The sequence below is a fragment of the Clupea harengus genome, chromosome 6 (assembly GCF_900700415.2).
Source record: "Clupea harengus chromosome 6, Ch_v2.0.2, whole genome shotgun sequence".
Taxonomy (NCBI): Eukaryota; Metazoa; Chordata; class Actinopteri; order Clupeiformes; family Clupeidae; genus Clupea; species Clupea harengus.
Genome location: NC_045157.1, coordinates 6025936 through 6041219, shown reverse-complemented (window position 1 = coordinate 6041219; position 15284 = coordinate 6025936). Strand labels below are relative to the sequence as shown.

Sequence of the window (15284 nt, the reverse complement as noted above, 5' to 3'; positions counted from 1 at the left end):
TGATTAAATTACTTTTTCGTATAATTACTATGTTTCATTATTTAACATAGTGTAATGGCGAATTTGACTGTGTGAAACTCTGTTCTGTGTTTGCAATAAATATTACTTTTGAGTGCAAATTCTTTGACTGCTGTGTTAGTGATTTCAACAGATTGTTTCACAATGGGAAAGAAGATTACACGATAGATTAGCCAAGAAGGGACTCTAGATGTGTCTTTTCACCAGTAGATGTCGCTAAAAGATTTATTTTACATTCGCGAAGAAGGATGACCTGCGCCATCAATTTTAACCCTGCTTGCTACCCTTAGTTCGAAACAACACGGAAGTAATAGCACCTGTTCTAATTTCCATTCAAGCATCTAGTTTACAACATTTCGTATATTTCGCTCGTTGATTTTAAATCAAACGTTTGTACTAACAGAGTATTTCGAGTTACAGAAGTCGGACAGTTCGGCAATAAAAAAAGCGCCTTTTACTGGCTATCTTGATGCCGTTGCTAGTTACTGACGTTGCTGTGGAGGGGATTAAGTTTAATGCTAGATCAATGTAACGCATCTTTGGGAAGAAATAGTTTTTTCCCCCCCATAAGCATACCACTGGTAAATTGTATGTCATAGATTTGCGGTTGCTGTCAATCGTCGTGGCATACATGTATCTAGGGTTAGGATATTGCAACGTAGTTAAGGCAACACGCTAGCTGGTTGTGAAGAACTGTCAAATGAGAAAGCTAACGTTAGCTAGCTAAGCTTTCCAGTTCCATTGGCTTTGTGAGCTAGATTGTCTAGCAAGGAGATATAGTCGCCACAATGAGAGTGAGTTCGTCTGTTTTTGCGTCATTTTGCCTCATATTAGAGCTATTCGGCCTTGCCCTTTTCTTAAGAGGATTTTTCCCTGTTCCTGTCAAGTCATCTTTTTCATCGAAGAGTAAACTTTCTGACCTGCCGGCTGAACCTTTGGCAGGTAGGTATCAACCTGCTTTGCATTGGTGACGTGCACAGAGGCTACTGAATGAGTCGTGAGCATAGTGTGTGAGCACTCCTAAAGAAGTGTCTTTTTAGGGGCCATGTGGCGGTTTTTTTTTGGTCTGTTTTCGTGAATTGTAAAGAAATTACATGATAAGTTACCCCCATGATATGAATAAATAACAAAGAGGAACACAAGACATTTTAATTTAACTTCAACTTCATGACAATAAACCTGTAAAAACCATATTTACATATTCTATGTGTTACTATAAACTGGTTAACATAATGAACCTGTAGTCATGAGCGAATTTCTCAAAAAATCTTTTCGTCAACTAAACTAATTTCTTTTCGTTTAGGGAGTGGGCCCAACTCATCCAAAGTCCCCCCGCCTCTGTTTAAAAGGGTGGTAATAGTACTGATCGATGCACTCAGAGAGGATTTTATATTTGGACCCAGTGGAAAAAACTACATGCCATACACAAGGCATCTGGTGGAGCGAGGGTCAACCCACAGTTTTGTGGCCAAGGCTAGACCGCCCACTGTTACAATGCCGAGGATCAAGGTGAGTTTTGGTCGAATCCCATTCATGCCTTCGGCTCTGGCCACACTTTCTGTCCAGTACCATTCAGTAAAACCATTGAATGAAACGGAGTATACTAAAATGTACCAGCAGGTGGCGGCATAGGCTCAGGCTTAGTCTTAGAAAGAAGCTCATGATGCAGTGACTTCTCACTGCAGAGAGCTCTCTGTTGTTTTAACATATAAACAGACACGACTCGACCAACTAACCCACATCTTAGTCCTTTAATGAATCAGCGACTTGCCGACCGGCTGTTTTCAGTTCCTGTATTGTTTTCACATAATATGGCATCTGAAAATGAACTATGAACAAACAAACAAACACAAAAATTGTTTCTGTAATATACAACACAAATTATTACATAAATTAGCACACTAAGCAACATTAGCTGTTACATCTTTGGTGTTAAGAGGCAATGCCATGACTGAAATAAGGCACTGAGAACCGTGAAAGTGTAGTCAGAAGGCAGGAGGGAAAGATCATTAGGCTGATTGAACTGGTCAGTTTGCAGCCTACATGATGAAGCTCTGCAATTGCATAGCATCACAACATTTGCCTCCTTGACTGAAATCTAATTTGGTCTAAACTCTAATCATGACATCATTCTGGAATCTTTCAACAGGTAAACTGGTTGAAAAAGTCAAAAGTGGACGACTGTCTATTTTTTGCCTTGTCAGTCACATCCCTTAGGGGTTTGTATAGGAATATGATTGTGTGCAGTTTATGCCATTGTCAGAGGTGAAATTGGTGTCTATTTTTGCTGCCTTGTGAAGTGCGGGTCAAAGAACAGAATTTTTCCCCCCATTCTATCTGTTCCTTTACCTCATTTTATGGGTCAACACACTCAATTCTTTTCCATGTTTTCAGAGAAAATGGCACATAGCAAAAAGTTAGACAGCCAAATGAAATAGTTGGTGAATGTTCAGTGTAGAAAATGCAAGACAAAACACCACATCTGATGTCTGAAGAGGGTTTTATCTCTGTGTTGTGTATGTACTGCTGTCTCCATTCCCTCCATCACTGTCTGAGTCTTTTGGGGAAGCGGGGGGGGGGGGGGGGTGGCAGTTTGCCACTTGTTTCAGCAAGCTCTTAATTCATTACTCTAGCAAGGCTTCAGTTCCACCGCGTGTGATGAACGCAGTGCGTTATTTCCCCTGAAAGCTGAAGACCACCCCAGCACCCCAAGGCAATAACTGCAGTCCCTGAGGCTCTGCGAGACTTTGGACTGAGTGATTGAAAAGAGCCTTTGTCCACCATTTGTTCTGATAAAGGGGACAGTTTGTTGTGATGGTCCAAGTGTTACACCATTCCCTCTGTTTTGAGTACTGCAAAGCTGGTGTGAATAGAACAAATTTAGCTCTTTTTCAAAACATCGTGTTGACTGTCTGGGCGTTGTTTAGTATTTAGTATTAGTGTTTAGTAGTAGATTGTTGAGTATTTCTTTTCTCGATTTGCCACGAGAAATGTAGTTTTATCTGCCGTCTCCTCCTTCGCTTTCCTCCTGTCAAACTTTCTGTTGCAGACTGAACCATGGGATGTGTCATAATAATAGGCTTATTATTTGGATGGATGTCATTTTAATAATAGGGCATGATTGAGGGGAGAGAGAACTGCAAGAGGGTCAGATCGTGACGGTCTGTCAGGGAAGGAAAAAAAAAGCACACAGTTTAGATCAATAGAGAGGAGAACATGATGATGGGTGTTTCAATAGAGAGGAGAACATGAGGATGGGTGTTTCAATAGAGAGGAGAACATGAGGATGGGTGTTTCAATAGAGAGGAGAACATGAGGATGGGTGTTTCAATAGAGAGGAGAACATGAGGATGGGTGTTTCAATAGAGAGGAGAACATGAGGATGGGTGTTTTTCTACCCTTCCTTCTGCCTGCCTTTGTTTCCTCAGTGCTTGTTTCAAGGGATCAGCTGTCTCTTTCACTGAGGCTAATGAAGACCTAGTGATGGAAAAGTCTGGGCAGAAACCGAAGTTGTTTAGGAGATGCTTGGATCACAGGGCACTGATTTTCATTGACAGGCAACTGGCAATGAACAAAGCAATGAGCAAAGTCCGCTGTGCATGAACTAATTTAATAACTGGGCAAAGTCATTTTGCTAATTTAATACCATGAGCAAGGTCCTAAGCGCAATAATGGGTGGGCCAGTGCAATGCTCCCACAGACACCACACGATAGATTTAGATCATATGCGGTGGACTTTGCCTGTTGCTTATTGCTTTGCTTGTTACCCCTCAATGAAATGATGGCCTATAGTCTTAGGAGAGTTTATTCACCTTGCAGTTGCTATGGTTTTAGAATAACAGTGTCAAGGCAATTTAATGTTGCTGCCAATAACTGCTGGTATTCTAGATGAGCTTCCCTTCATCAGATCCTCCACTGCCTCTCTGCTCTCCTTGGTCTGTCTGTCTGTCTGTCTCTCTGTCTGTCTGTCTGTCTGTCAGGATTTGTGTGCGGCCCTATTTCAGTTTTTTACCTGCCTTCGCATCCCAGGTGATTACCCAGTAGCCTATTACACGTGTGGGCGGCCATGCACTCTCAGGGTGAATTGTTGGCGAAGGCAGCCGCGTCGGGAAAAACAGGAAGAGGGTTCGGACGCGTGGAGCAACTGGGAGTAAAAGAAAGTGGGGTGTCTGAAAGGCGAAGCTCTCTCGACCACCATTGGCTGGCTGTGGTGTTCTCGCCAAATCCATCCTCTGTTCCAAACATAACTGGGTGACAGGTGTCCATTTTTAGCATAACCCAAGCCAACCCCCCCGCGCACACGCTCACACACACGCACACGCACACACACGCACACACACACACGCACACACACACACACACACACACACACACACACACACACACACTGTCCGTCTCATTAATCCCATCCTCACGCCCCAGTGCAGGCTGAGCTGCTATCAGGTGTCACAGGTTTCGCCAGGCGTGCCAAGAGTCAAGAGTCAGGCTCATGTCATCTTTGAGTCATTCTCTCCTGCTTTTTTTCCCCCTCTGACTTTCTCTCTTTCTGTCTCTATTCCCTCTGCTCTTCTCCACTCAATTCTCTCTCTCTCTCTCTCTCTCTCCCATTCTCTCTTTCTCTATCTCTATCTCTCTATTTCTCTCATTCTCTCTCTCATTCTCTTTCTCTGATTTTCTCCTTTTCTCGCTCTTCACACTGCATCCTCTCCCTCCGAGTGTTAATAACATCCGAATATTATATATTTTTATGTATTTATATGCTCAGATTCGTGGAAAGTTACGCAAAAACATGGGATACCTGAGTGAGGTGACATAAGAGGTAGTTTTATTGCTTTCCCAATAGATTTTCCATTTAATGCAACCCTGCAAATAACCATTCGTGGACACTATTGAATATATGAATATCTAAAATGGTTAATATGCACATCCCTACATAGTTTTTGTAGGGGATGTTTTTCCTCTACTCTCACTAGTTTTCTCCCTACCTCTCCTCCCCCTCTCTCTTCTCTTTCTCTTCATCCCTCTGTCTTTCTCGCCTTGTCTCTCTCGATTTGTTGTTGATGTTGTTTGTTGACAGCTGTTAGACATGACTGAGAAACGGCGTGAGTGATGGCCACTGTCTGCCCTGTCGGCACGCTCTGAATGAAGATGCCCGACAGCCGCAGCATGCGCCAAGCCTCAGACCGTCAGATAAGACCCCTCAGATCCAGGGGCTTTGGCCGTGCCATAGATTTGAGTCACCGCGGTGCCCCCGCTCCGCTCCGCGGCACTCCACCCTGCCCCCCAGCCCCCCCCCCCCCCCCCCCGCCCTGTGCCCTCGGCTCTCATTGTGTGCGTGGCATGGCGTGGCGTGACTCCCACTCCGCCAGGGTCAGTGCGCGCGTCATCCAGCAGCACAGCGGGGGGGGGGTTGGGGTGGCCCGTCTGCCCTCTGTCTGATGCCACAGGATGGGATCTGAGTGTCTAATGGAGAATGTTAACACACCTGTAGACTGTGACATGGAGACTGTGCTGCCCTTGCTGTTGTCACGCGGTGAGATTTGAACACGGCGGAGGGCTGAAGTGTCTGTTAGGTCTGTCACGCATTGTTTGAACATAGCGGAGCGAAGTGTCTTCTCTACAGGGGAGTGTAAACACACCTGTAGACTGTGACATGGAGACTGTGCTGCCCTTGCTGTTGTCACGCGGTGAGATTTGAACACGGCGGAGGGCTGAAGTGTCTGAAGGGGAATGTAAACACACCTGTAGACTGTGACATGGAGACTGTGCTGTAGATGATCATGTCATGGCCCTAACTATTGTCACGCATTGTTTCAACACGGCGGAGCGAAGTGTCTTCTGTACAGGGGAGTGTTAACACACCTGTAGACTGTGCTTCAGATGATCATGTCCTGGGGCTTCATGTACAAAACCTTATGTAGAATTCATACTAAAACATAGCGTACGCACAAAGCAACTTTTCTTTGTACATCCTGATCAATGAGAGTTTGAGCGCACAAGCACAAGCACAAGCACCACCCTCCACCCTCTCTCCTCGCTCATTTACACTCATTGTAATACGCTAATGCATATAAATATGCCTAGGCTACCCCCCATGTTCAGATTGAGACAAAATGGCAAACGCAAGCAGCAAATCACCCAAAAAAGGAAGTTGCCGCAAATGCGAGCTGGACGTGGAAGTGCTCTTATCCGATGGACAGGCAAGAAAACGTATTTTGTTTGGCATTTTGTCTGGCATTTTGTCAGCTGGCATTAAAAGAAAACAGTTGGAGTGGCAGTGTGTATATGTGCAGTAGCTATAAATGTGGTGGGGTCAGAGAAACACACAAAATAATCAGTGGCCAGTGGGAGTTGGCAAGGGGGTTAAGGAGCCACGTATTTAACCGGGGAACCACAAAACCATAAAAATAACTGCGCACATAAATAAAAATATTCCGACATCAAATTAATTGTGCCCCAAGAAGCAGCCTGCCACCTTAGGATAAATGAATTATGAGCTGATCCAAGCCACCTTGGATCACCCCTGCATGTTGATAAGATGAGAATGCTTTCCACTAACTAAGTCAAATTCTACCTCCGATGATGCCTTTATGTGTGTGCAGTCAATCACTCTGATTACCATTCTGACAAACGGTTGATAAGCCAGTCATGGTCATGGAACAGCAAATCAACGCTGTCTCTTAATACACGTTCCCTTTGGCAATGTCCTCTGATAAGAGTGGCGCTGTATGGCCTCTTAAGTGTCGACAACTGACAAAAACCATTTGAAATGTGTGCGTACGCCAGTCGTGAGGTTGGCGTGGAGGAACGCTCATTCCCATTTTCATTTCACTCGTGATGCATTCGACCGTGAGCGTGAAAGAAAGCGCACACAACATTTTTGTGCACACGCAACCTTTGTGAATGAGGCCCCTGGGCCTTACTGATGTCACTAATGTTAAGGCCCGGGTTCGGGTGCGATCCACAGGATGTGATGTGAAGAGCTGGAGTGGATCCAGGAGAACATAATGGTTCTCTAGAAAACGGAAGCTGCATTTTAGCACTTGATTGTTGGTCATTTTCTTGTGTGGGAAGGTGGAACAATCCTTACTAATTTCACCTGCTGCATGCTTCGCTGAAAAGACTCAAGATGTGCCTGTTGCTAATTTGCCTTTAGCTGCACGCTATGCTGTTGCGTAATGCGTAGTAATATGTAATAGGCCTAGTTCTCTCTGTCTGCCACGGCTGTGTGCATCCAGAGTCTGAGAGGAGTTGTTTCGTGTCTCTGTGTGCTTTGGGAATCTTGATGAATTCCGGCCCCGGGGCTCTGTGTGTGCTGTGCACCAAGGCCTGCATCCTCCTGAGCTCCCCTGCTCCTGGTGTGTGTGTGTGTGTGTGTGTGTGTGTGCTGTGCACCAATGCTTGCATCCTCCTGAGCTACCCTGCTCCTTGTCCATGTGTGTGTGTGCATGTTTGTGTCTGTGCAGTGTGCACCACGGCCTACATCCTCCAGAACTCTTGAGCTGTTCTCTTGAGCTGTACTCCTTGTGTGTGTGGCTGCCTGCCTGACTGCCAGTCAGGAGATGCTTGGGCTAATTGTCAGTGGGACCCCCACCTCATCGATGATGAAATCAACAGAAATGCCGGAGAGCAACAGCGAGGCCCACAGTTGGTAGTTTGTAGTTTATGTCCCCCAGTGGTTTCCGTAGCCCTGAGCTTGCTTTATCAGTGTCAGGTAAACAATGGGTTTTGTATTGGATTCTGTTTTTTTCTTCCACTCTTTGAAGCTTCGAGGTGCTGCTGTGCTGCAGTCAACAGTCAGGCCTCAGCCGTATGAGAAGAGGCATTATCATTCTCACCCAACTTCAGCGCGGAGAATGTTTGACTGGCTACCCAAACTGCTGACGTACTGTTTGTTGAGTGAAAGAACATAACAGTATCGAGTTCAAATGCTGGAGCAAGTGATCGTTGCTGACAAAAAAAAAAAAAAAAAAAGATTGTTCAACTTGGCCTAATGTGAAGACATGCAAATTCCTCAGTCTTCTCGGTTTTTGAAGTCCTCGTGAGAGCTTCTCTAAGGGTAGCACGAGGATCCCCCTGAGAGTTTCAGCGCGCTTCGGCCCAGGGTGCTCACTTCAAAAGACTCTTTGTTATTTTTAACTGCAGGAGCTTTCAAAAATGCATATCCATGGGAACTTCCCCAGGCAGCAGATCCGCATGTTTACAGAAGTTTTCTGAAAGAGGGAGGGAGCCGCTGCTGATAAAAATGCTGTATCAGTACTGTATCCCTGCTGGACAAGCATCTTTGCTCTCCCTCCCTATGGGCTCGCAGAGCTGGGGAGCACCAGGTGCTAGATGCCACGATGGGAGCGCGCATCATTTTTTGTTTTTCGTCCTGACCGATCATGGATCATAGAGATCTCACATGTAGGCTGTTTGTTGCAGTTGCAGCCAAGGCACTCTAATTGTGCTCTGTTGGCTGTGTTGGCTGTGTTTGCTCTGTTTGCCGTGTTGGCTGTGTTTCTGCACAAAACAACAATCAGGAGCAAGGAAGTCAGTGTGGAACGTAAAAGATCATTGCATCGCTATGTGTGTGCATGCGCGCGTCTGTGTGTGCGCGTCTTTGTGTGCGCGTGTGTGTGTGTCTGTCTCTCTGTGTGTGTCTGTGTGTCTGTGTGTGTGTGTGTGTGTGTGTGTGTGTGTGTCTGTCTCTCTGTGTGTGTGTGTGTGTGTGTGTGTGTGTGTGTGTGTGTGTGTGTGTGTGTGTGTGTGTGTGTGTGTGTGTGTGTGTGTGTCTGTCTCTCTGTGTGTGTGTGTGTGTGTTAAAAGCTCAAACGTACTGGGAGAAGGGGACTTCTTTATTGCCTTTGCATCTCGGGTTAATGAGGCAGCCGACGCACGGCAAGCATTCTGGTGTTGTGGTTCCGGCGTGAGCAGCCTGTGTGTGTGTGTGTGTGTGTGTGTGTGTGTGTGTGTGTGTGTGTGTGTGTGTGTGTGTGTGTGTGTGTGTGTGTGTGTGTGTGTGTGTGTGTGTGTGTGTGTGTGTGTGTGTGTGTGTGTGTGTGTCTGGCGTGGTGGTTTCGGCGTGAGCAGACTGCCGCAGTAAGCACAGTGCACTTTGAGGTGGCAACCCAATCAGGGCATCTGTTAAGTAACCACCATGACTAATGGCCTTCCAAATGAACAGCAGCAACTCCAGGAGTGCAAGGGAGGAAGTTCACCAGAATGGGAGCCAGTGGCAGTGAGATGATGGAGCGGGGAAAACAACACTCCTGATTATGAAGGATGAAGTCTGTGAATCCAAGAGTATATAAATAACACACACACACACACACACACACACACACACAGCATAGACTTCCTGGGTTTACTGCCTCGGATTTAGCATCTTGGAAAATGTCCTATTATAGTTGGGACTGGGTGATCATCATGATTTGACTGGGAGGGAGGACTGTGATTGTGACCGAGGATGCTTTAACTGCTACCTGCAACCAGAACACTACCCAGGTCTCTAGACATCTCTCTGTAGGGCCCTGTGACTTCCGTGATGCGGAAAATACAGATGGAATCGCAGGACTCAGGTAGTAAAATGGAAATCGGCGTTAAATGGGGAATTGCGTAGAACTTGACATTTTCGAATGAAATGACGGGGGAGAGAAATACATTCACTAGTGTTAGAGGAAACATTTTTGTGACAGGCACATCGAAGATGTTGTCAGAGACAGTGAAACAACAGCTTTGTAAATGTCAAATGACATCAACCTCTCATTTTTCGGTGGTTAGAAAATAAATAGAGAGTTTGCCGTACAGGAAATACGATCACTAGTTGTAGTCTAATACAGGAGACTAAACTGGCCCATCGGGGCAACATCTGACTATCCTTAGAATAACCATGAGACTTGGAATGTACATGTAGACTATCAGCACACAAGTAGCTAACCTTTTTTTTTTTTGCATTGCATTGCCACCCTACACTACCTAACATAGGTCTGTCACCTAGACAGATAATGCATGTGTGTAAAAGCACAGTATCCTATGACCTGATTTTTTTTTTTGATTAGACATATGATTTGATGAATCTAGAAAAACTGAAAATGTAAAACTAGCCATGCTGTCTGCCCCTGTAGCCCTTCTGTCTGCCCCTGTAGCCATGCTCTCTGCCCCTCTAGCCATGCTCTCTGCCCCTGTAGCCATGCTCTCTGCCCCTGTAGCCCTGCTGTCCTTCTTAATCAACATCCCTGTCTCTTTTTCTCAGTCTTTCTGCCTATGTCTCTTTATTTCTCTTTCTCTCTTTCTTCACTCTCTCTCTCTCTCTTTCTTCAGTCTCTCTCTCTCTCTCTCCCTCACACCCTCACACCTCTTCCCTCTCGCAATTCAGTTGTGTTATTGACACAACAAGAATCCTTATATTGTGTATGTATGCATTCACGTATACCTGTATACAACTCCCTCGCTCCCCCTTCCCCCTCCCCCTCCCAGGCCCTGACCACTGGCAGTATCCCGGGCTTCATAGACGTGGTGATGAACCTGAACTCGCCCATGCTCCACGAGGACAACCTCCTGTGGCAGGCCAAGACGGCCGGCAAGCGCATCATCTTCTACGGGGACGACACGTGGGTGCGCCTCTTCCCCAAGATCTTCATGGAGTACGACGGCACCACCTCCTTCTTCGTCTCCGACTACACTGAGGTGAGGTTTCCTAGCATGACGTGCTCTGTGTTTAGAAGCCTTGGAAGTAATGGCCAGTATCCCAGCTTAGCAAAGATGAAGGGGGCGATAATGGTTCAGGAGGTAGAGGAGTCGTTTAGCAATCGGAAGGTTGCTAGTTTGAAAAAGTGCTATATAAATGCAGTCCATTTAGCATTTAATTGAACTGCATTTATATAGCGCTTTCCTACGGGCCCTCAAAGCGCTTTACAGATTAATACCTCAGACATACACCGATGGCGGAGGCTACTATCTGAGGTACCAACCTGCACATCGGGAGCGGTTGTTGGTTCAGTGTCTTGCTCAAGGACACTTCGTCACTTGGTGAGACACACACATGCATCTCTGTCCATCTGTAACTGTTTTGCTCGTTGTCTGTCCTTTGACCCGGCAACAGGTGGACAACAATGTGACGCGTCATTTGGACAGCACCCTGAAGCGGGACGACTGGGACGTTCTGATCCTGCACTACCTGGGGCTGGACCACATAGGTCACATCAGTGGCCCACACAGCTCCCTCATCGGACCCAAACTCCTGGAGATGGACGACGTGCTCAAGAAGATACACGCTGCCCTCATCTCAAAGGTGGGCGTACTCTCTTCTCTTCTCTTTTTTTCTCTTCTCTTCTTTTTTTTCTTTTCTCTTTTCTTCTCTTTTCTTCTCCCTTTCTTCTTTTTTCTCTTCTCTTCTCTTCTCTTCTCTTCTCTTCCCTTCTCTTCTCTTCTCTTCTTGTCTCCTTTTTGCTTTTGCTTTTCCTGTGTCCTTCTTCTTTATCCCTGTTTTCCTTTTTTTCTGTCTTTCTATCCTTCTGTCTTCTGCTTTGAGAGGATCTTGTTCACATTAGGCTTTGCTCCTTTGAGTAAGCAAAAACCAGTCAAACGTGAAGTGCTTTGGAGAGCTTATAATGGCAAAAGATATAGTTCTCTGGTATTTCAAAAGCAGTGTGGGAAAGAAATAACTTAATGCTCATTGAGTTCAGCCTTTTTTCTTTCTTTCTAAAATGGAGAACACCTTTCTTAGGCAAAGAGGCTGGGAAATATGCGTGTCTACAGCTGCTATGTTATCTTCCTGCCTTGGGCTGTTTGACAAAACTGTCCATGCTATCAAGCGTATGATTCATTAATAACCAGATTATGAGCTAGGAAACCTCTGCTTGATTTGACAGTGGATGCATCGTTAATTCTTAATGAATCTGTCCGATTTTCTGCACCATTGTTTTACGCCGGTGCCTGGTGCCTTGTTGCCTTGTTGCCTCAGTGGCATCAAACGCTCCCTCACGGCGACGTTCTTCAGCGCTGACGAGACAATGCAGCTCAGGCTGGCCCTTTCTTGTCTCCCTGTTTATGCCTGTGTGAAGGTCCCAGCTGGTGGCCCTGTTTTTTAATGCATACTTAACCAACTCTGGCCTTCCAACTCTTTAGTTCCTTTCAGACTTGATCACACACACACACACACACACACTTAACACACACACACTTAACACACACACACACACACACTTGGCCTTCCAATCTCTTTATTTCCTTTCAGACTTGATCAAAAGCTCTATTTGGGTTTCCAGTCTTGTCTTTCCTCCCCCCTTCACTCCTTTTTCCACTCTTGTTTGTTTGTTTGTTTGTTTGTTTGTCTTTTTTTATTTGTTGATTTGAATGTTTTGCAAAGCCAGGCAAGCTCCAGCCCCTTTGAGCACTGAACATCACAGCCGCCTTGCGAACAAAACTGTGACCCACATACATACATACACGCGCACACACACACACACACACACACACACACACACACACACACACACACACACACACACACACACACACACACACACACACACACACACACACACACACACACACACACACACACACACACACACTGTCCCTTTGGATTTCCATGGCTTTGCTCTGCATTGTACAAACCTGAGGAATATTCTTTGTGCGTCACAGATGACTGAAGCACTGCTTAGCACTGAAGTAGAGCAAAATGTTTCACACGTCAACACACACACACACACACACACACACACACACACACACACACACACACACACACACTGATGTATTTCCTGCTGGAGCTGTAAGGCCCATGAGGAGAGGGCTATGCAGTGATGTAAAGCCCATGAGGAGAGGGCTATGCAGGGATGTAAGGCCCATGACGAGAGGCTATGCAGGGATGTTGCAGAGCTAATGGAGGCAGACCTCTCCTCTCTCTGTTCCTTTAGGGGAAACATGGGGCTGCTGTTCTGCCCTACTTTCATCTCTGCTCCTCCCCTCTCCTCCACTCCTACCCTCTCCTCTCTACTCTCATCTGCACCTCCCCTCTCCTCCACTCCCCCCCCCTCTCCTCTCCTCTCTTCTCCTCTCCTCCACTCCCCCTCCTCCCCTCTCCTCCCCTCTCCTCTCTTCTCCTCTCCTCCACTCCCCCTCCTCTCCTCTCCTCCCCTCTCCTCTCTTCTCCCCTCTCCTACCCTCTCCTCTGCACCTCCCCTCCCCTCCCCTCTCCTCTCCTCTCCCCTCTCCCCCCTCCCCTCTCCTCTCCTGATTTAGATTAGGTGACTGCACCATAGCCCCACAGAGGGTCAAAGGGCCACCTGCAATGTGGCTGCCGTGTTTATTTTATTTTTGGGGGTTAAATTGATTTGTGTGTGTGTGTGTGTGTGTGTGTGTGTGTGTAAGAGAGAGTGAGTGAGTGAGAGAGGGACTGAGGTAATATTGTGTTTGTGAATTTTCCCACGGCTTTGTCCCCTTAAAAGTACTCTGTGCCCTTTCTGGCAAGTAATGAACACTGACACCGCTGGTTCATTTGGGAGGCGCAGAGCGCTGTGGTCCCAGAAGCACACCGGCGATGGTGACGGATCGCTGCAGCAGCCCCCCCCCCCCCCCGCTCTCCTGCTTGTCACAGTGATGCCAAGCACACACTCCTCCCAGCCTGGGGTCTATGCAGCGTCTCTCATCAGGGCACAATGTGCAGGTGTCTACTCAAGATTACTCTTTTTCTTTTTTTTTCTTTTTTATTGAATCCAGGTACAAATACAAAATACAATTCATTAATACATACTCAAAGTCTCTTTCCGTTCACAGAAATATTACAAAACTTTACCACATTAAAAAGCGAACAATGGATGAACTAGTCACAGCAAATGTTTCCTTCTAAAATATTTTAACGCAATAAACGCAACTTTAAAAAAAATATATATTACATTTTTTTTATGCCTTTATTTGGATAGGACATGAAGTTATGACAGGAAGCGAGGCGGAGAAGAGGTGGGGAGAGGATTGGAAAATACCATCAGGCCAGACTTGAACCTGTGTCCCCTCGGGCAATGTAGCCCGTAAGTAGGGGGCTTGGCCTACCATTTTATGGGAGCGATGAGGGACAGGTGGGGCTTGAAAAGCCCCCCTTGTTCAAAGTGGGGAATGACAGAAAAAGTTTGAGAACCACTGCGGTAGTTGAAGATGGAGAGAGCTGAGGGATTGTTGGGCGGAAAGTCTCTGTTTAAGAGCCAAAATGACGTAACAATCGACAAAACTAAAGTTGTATGTAGCATTTGTCAAGCTGAATTTAGCCATCACAGAAGCAGCTCGTCTTGAAGTTATCACCTGAAGTTATCACCTTAATGCAAAGCACCCGACAGAAAGCAGTCCCAGGTTAGATGATCGCCAACCCACACTCCACGACTTCTCTAGGAAAATAACTAGACCAGTCCGTGAAAAGGTTACCATTTGGGTTGCCGGTGACTGTCGGCTCATCAACTTAGTTGAGGACAGTGGGCTGATTGAGGTGATTCGAATTGCTTCAGGGGGAAATTCTTACGATTTACCGTCGAGGGGCACCATTGTGTTTAAAAAAAATACAATTAAACAACAATGTCTAAAATACACGCTGTCTGAAGTGATTACTCGTTTATTTATAAGATTAGGTCTTAAGAAGAAAAACAAACTTTTAATTGCGATTAATCGTGATTAATGAATTTCAAAATGTGCGATTAATTCGTTTTTTTATTTTTTTTTATCTATTGACAGCCCTAATCTAAATCCATATTAAAACGTTTACATAAGAAATCATTAGATGGATATATATTACTCATTACTTTAAAATGGACCTCCTTCGCCTTAGGTGGCACTGGGAATTTTAAATACTTAGTTCGGAGCAACACTATCTCACTAGCTGTCAATGAGGTTTCTAGAGTTTTTGTACTCACTAAGTGGACCTCCTCTTGTAAAAAACAGTTTTTGGTGTTTTTCACATCAAGTATATGTACATTGCTAATTGACAAAGGAGGCAACTGGGGCCGTAAATCAACACACCTCAGTTGATTTGTAAGTACATTTAGTAAACCCTTAGGAATAGCCCTTATAAGATTGTGAAATATGCGTTTGGGAGGTGCAAAATTATATCTTAAACAAAAATCTGAGTAGGAAAGGATAGTACCATCCCTGTTCATCATATCCATTATAGACCAAATGGTTTTTTCCTTCCATTCTCTGTAAAAGACTGATTTGCGACTCAATGTTATGTATCTGTTGTTTCATATCGGGGGAAGAATGGGGAGTGAAGTTGTGCTTATATATCAGTTTCCAGTACA

General features: G+C 45.6%; 1 protein-coding gene across 2 annotated transcripts in view; it reads left to right on the top strand.

The window, feature by feature from the left end:
• The first annotated feature begins 272 nt into the window (after window positions 1–272).
• Window positions 273–15284, top strand: part of pigg (phosphatidylinositol glycan anchor biosynthesis class G) — a 106124-nt gene continuing 91112 nt past the window's right edge. Inside the window, exons 1-4 of one of the 2 annotated variants that reach the window (XM_031568848.1) lie at window positions 273–960; window positions 1322–1527; window positions 10477–10686; window positions 11102–11290. In XM_031568848.1, coding sequence (XP_031424708.1) covers window positions 807–960; window positions 1322–1527; window positions 10477–10686; window positions 11102–11290 — 759 coding nt within the window. In that variant the 5' untranslated portion in view covers window positions 273–806. The remainder of the gene's footprint in view (window positions 961–1321; window positions 1528–10476; window positions 10687–11101; window positions 11291–15284) is intronic. The other variant, XM_031568846.2, reaches the window with a different exon arrangement.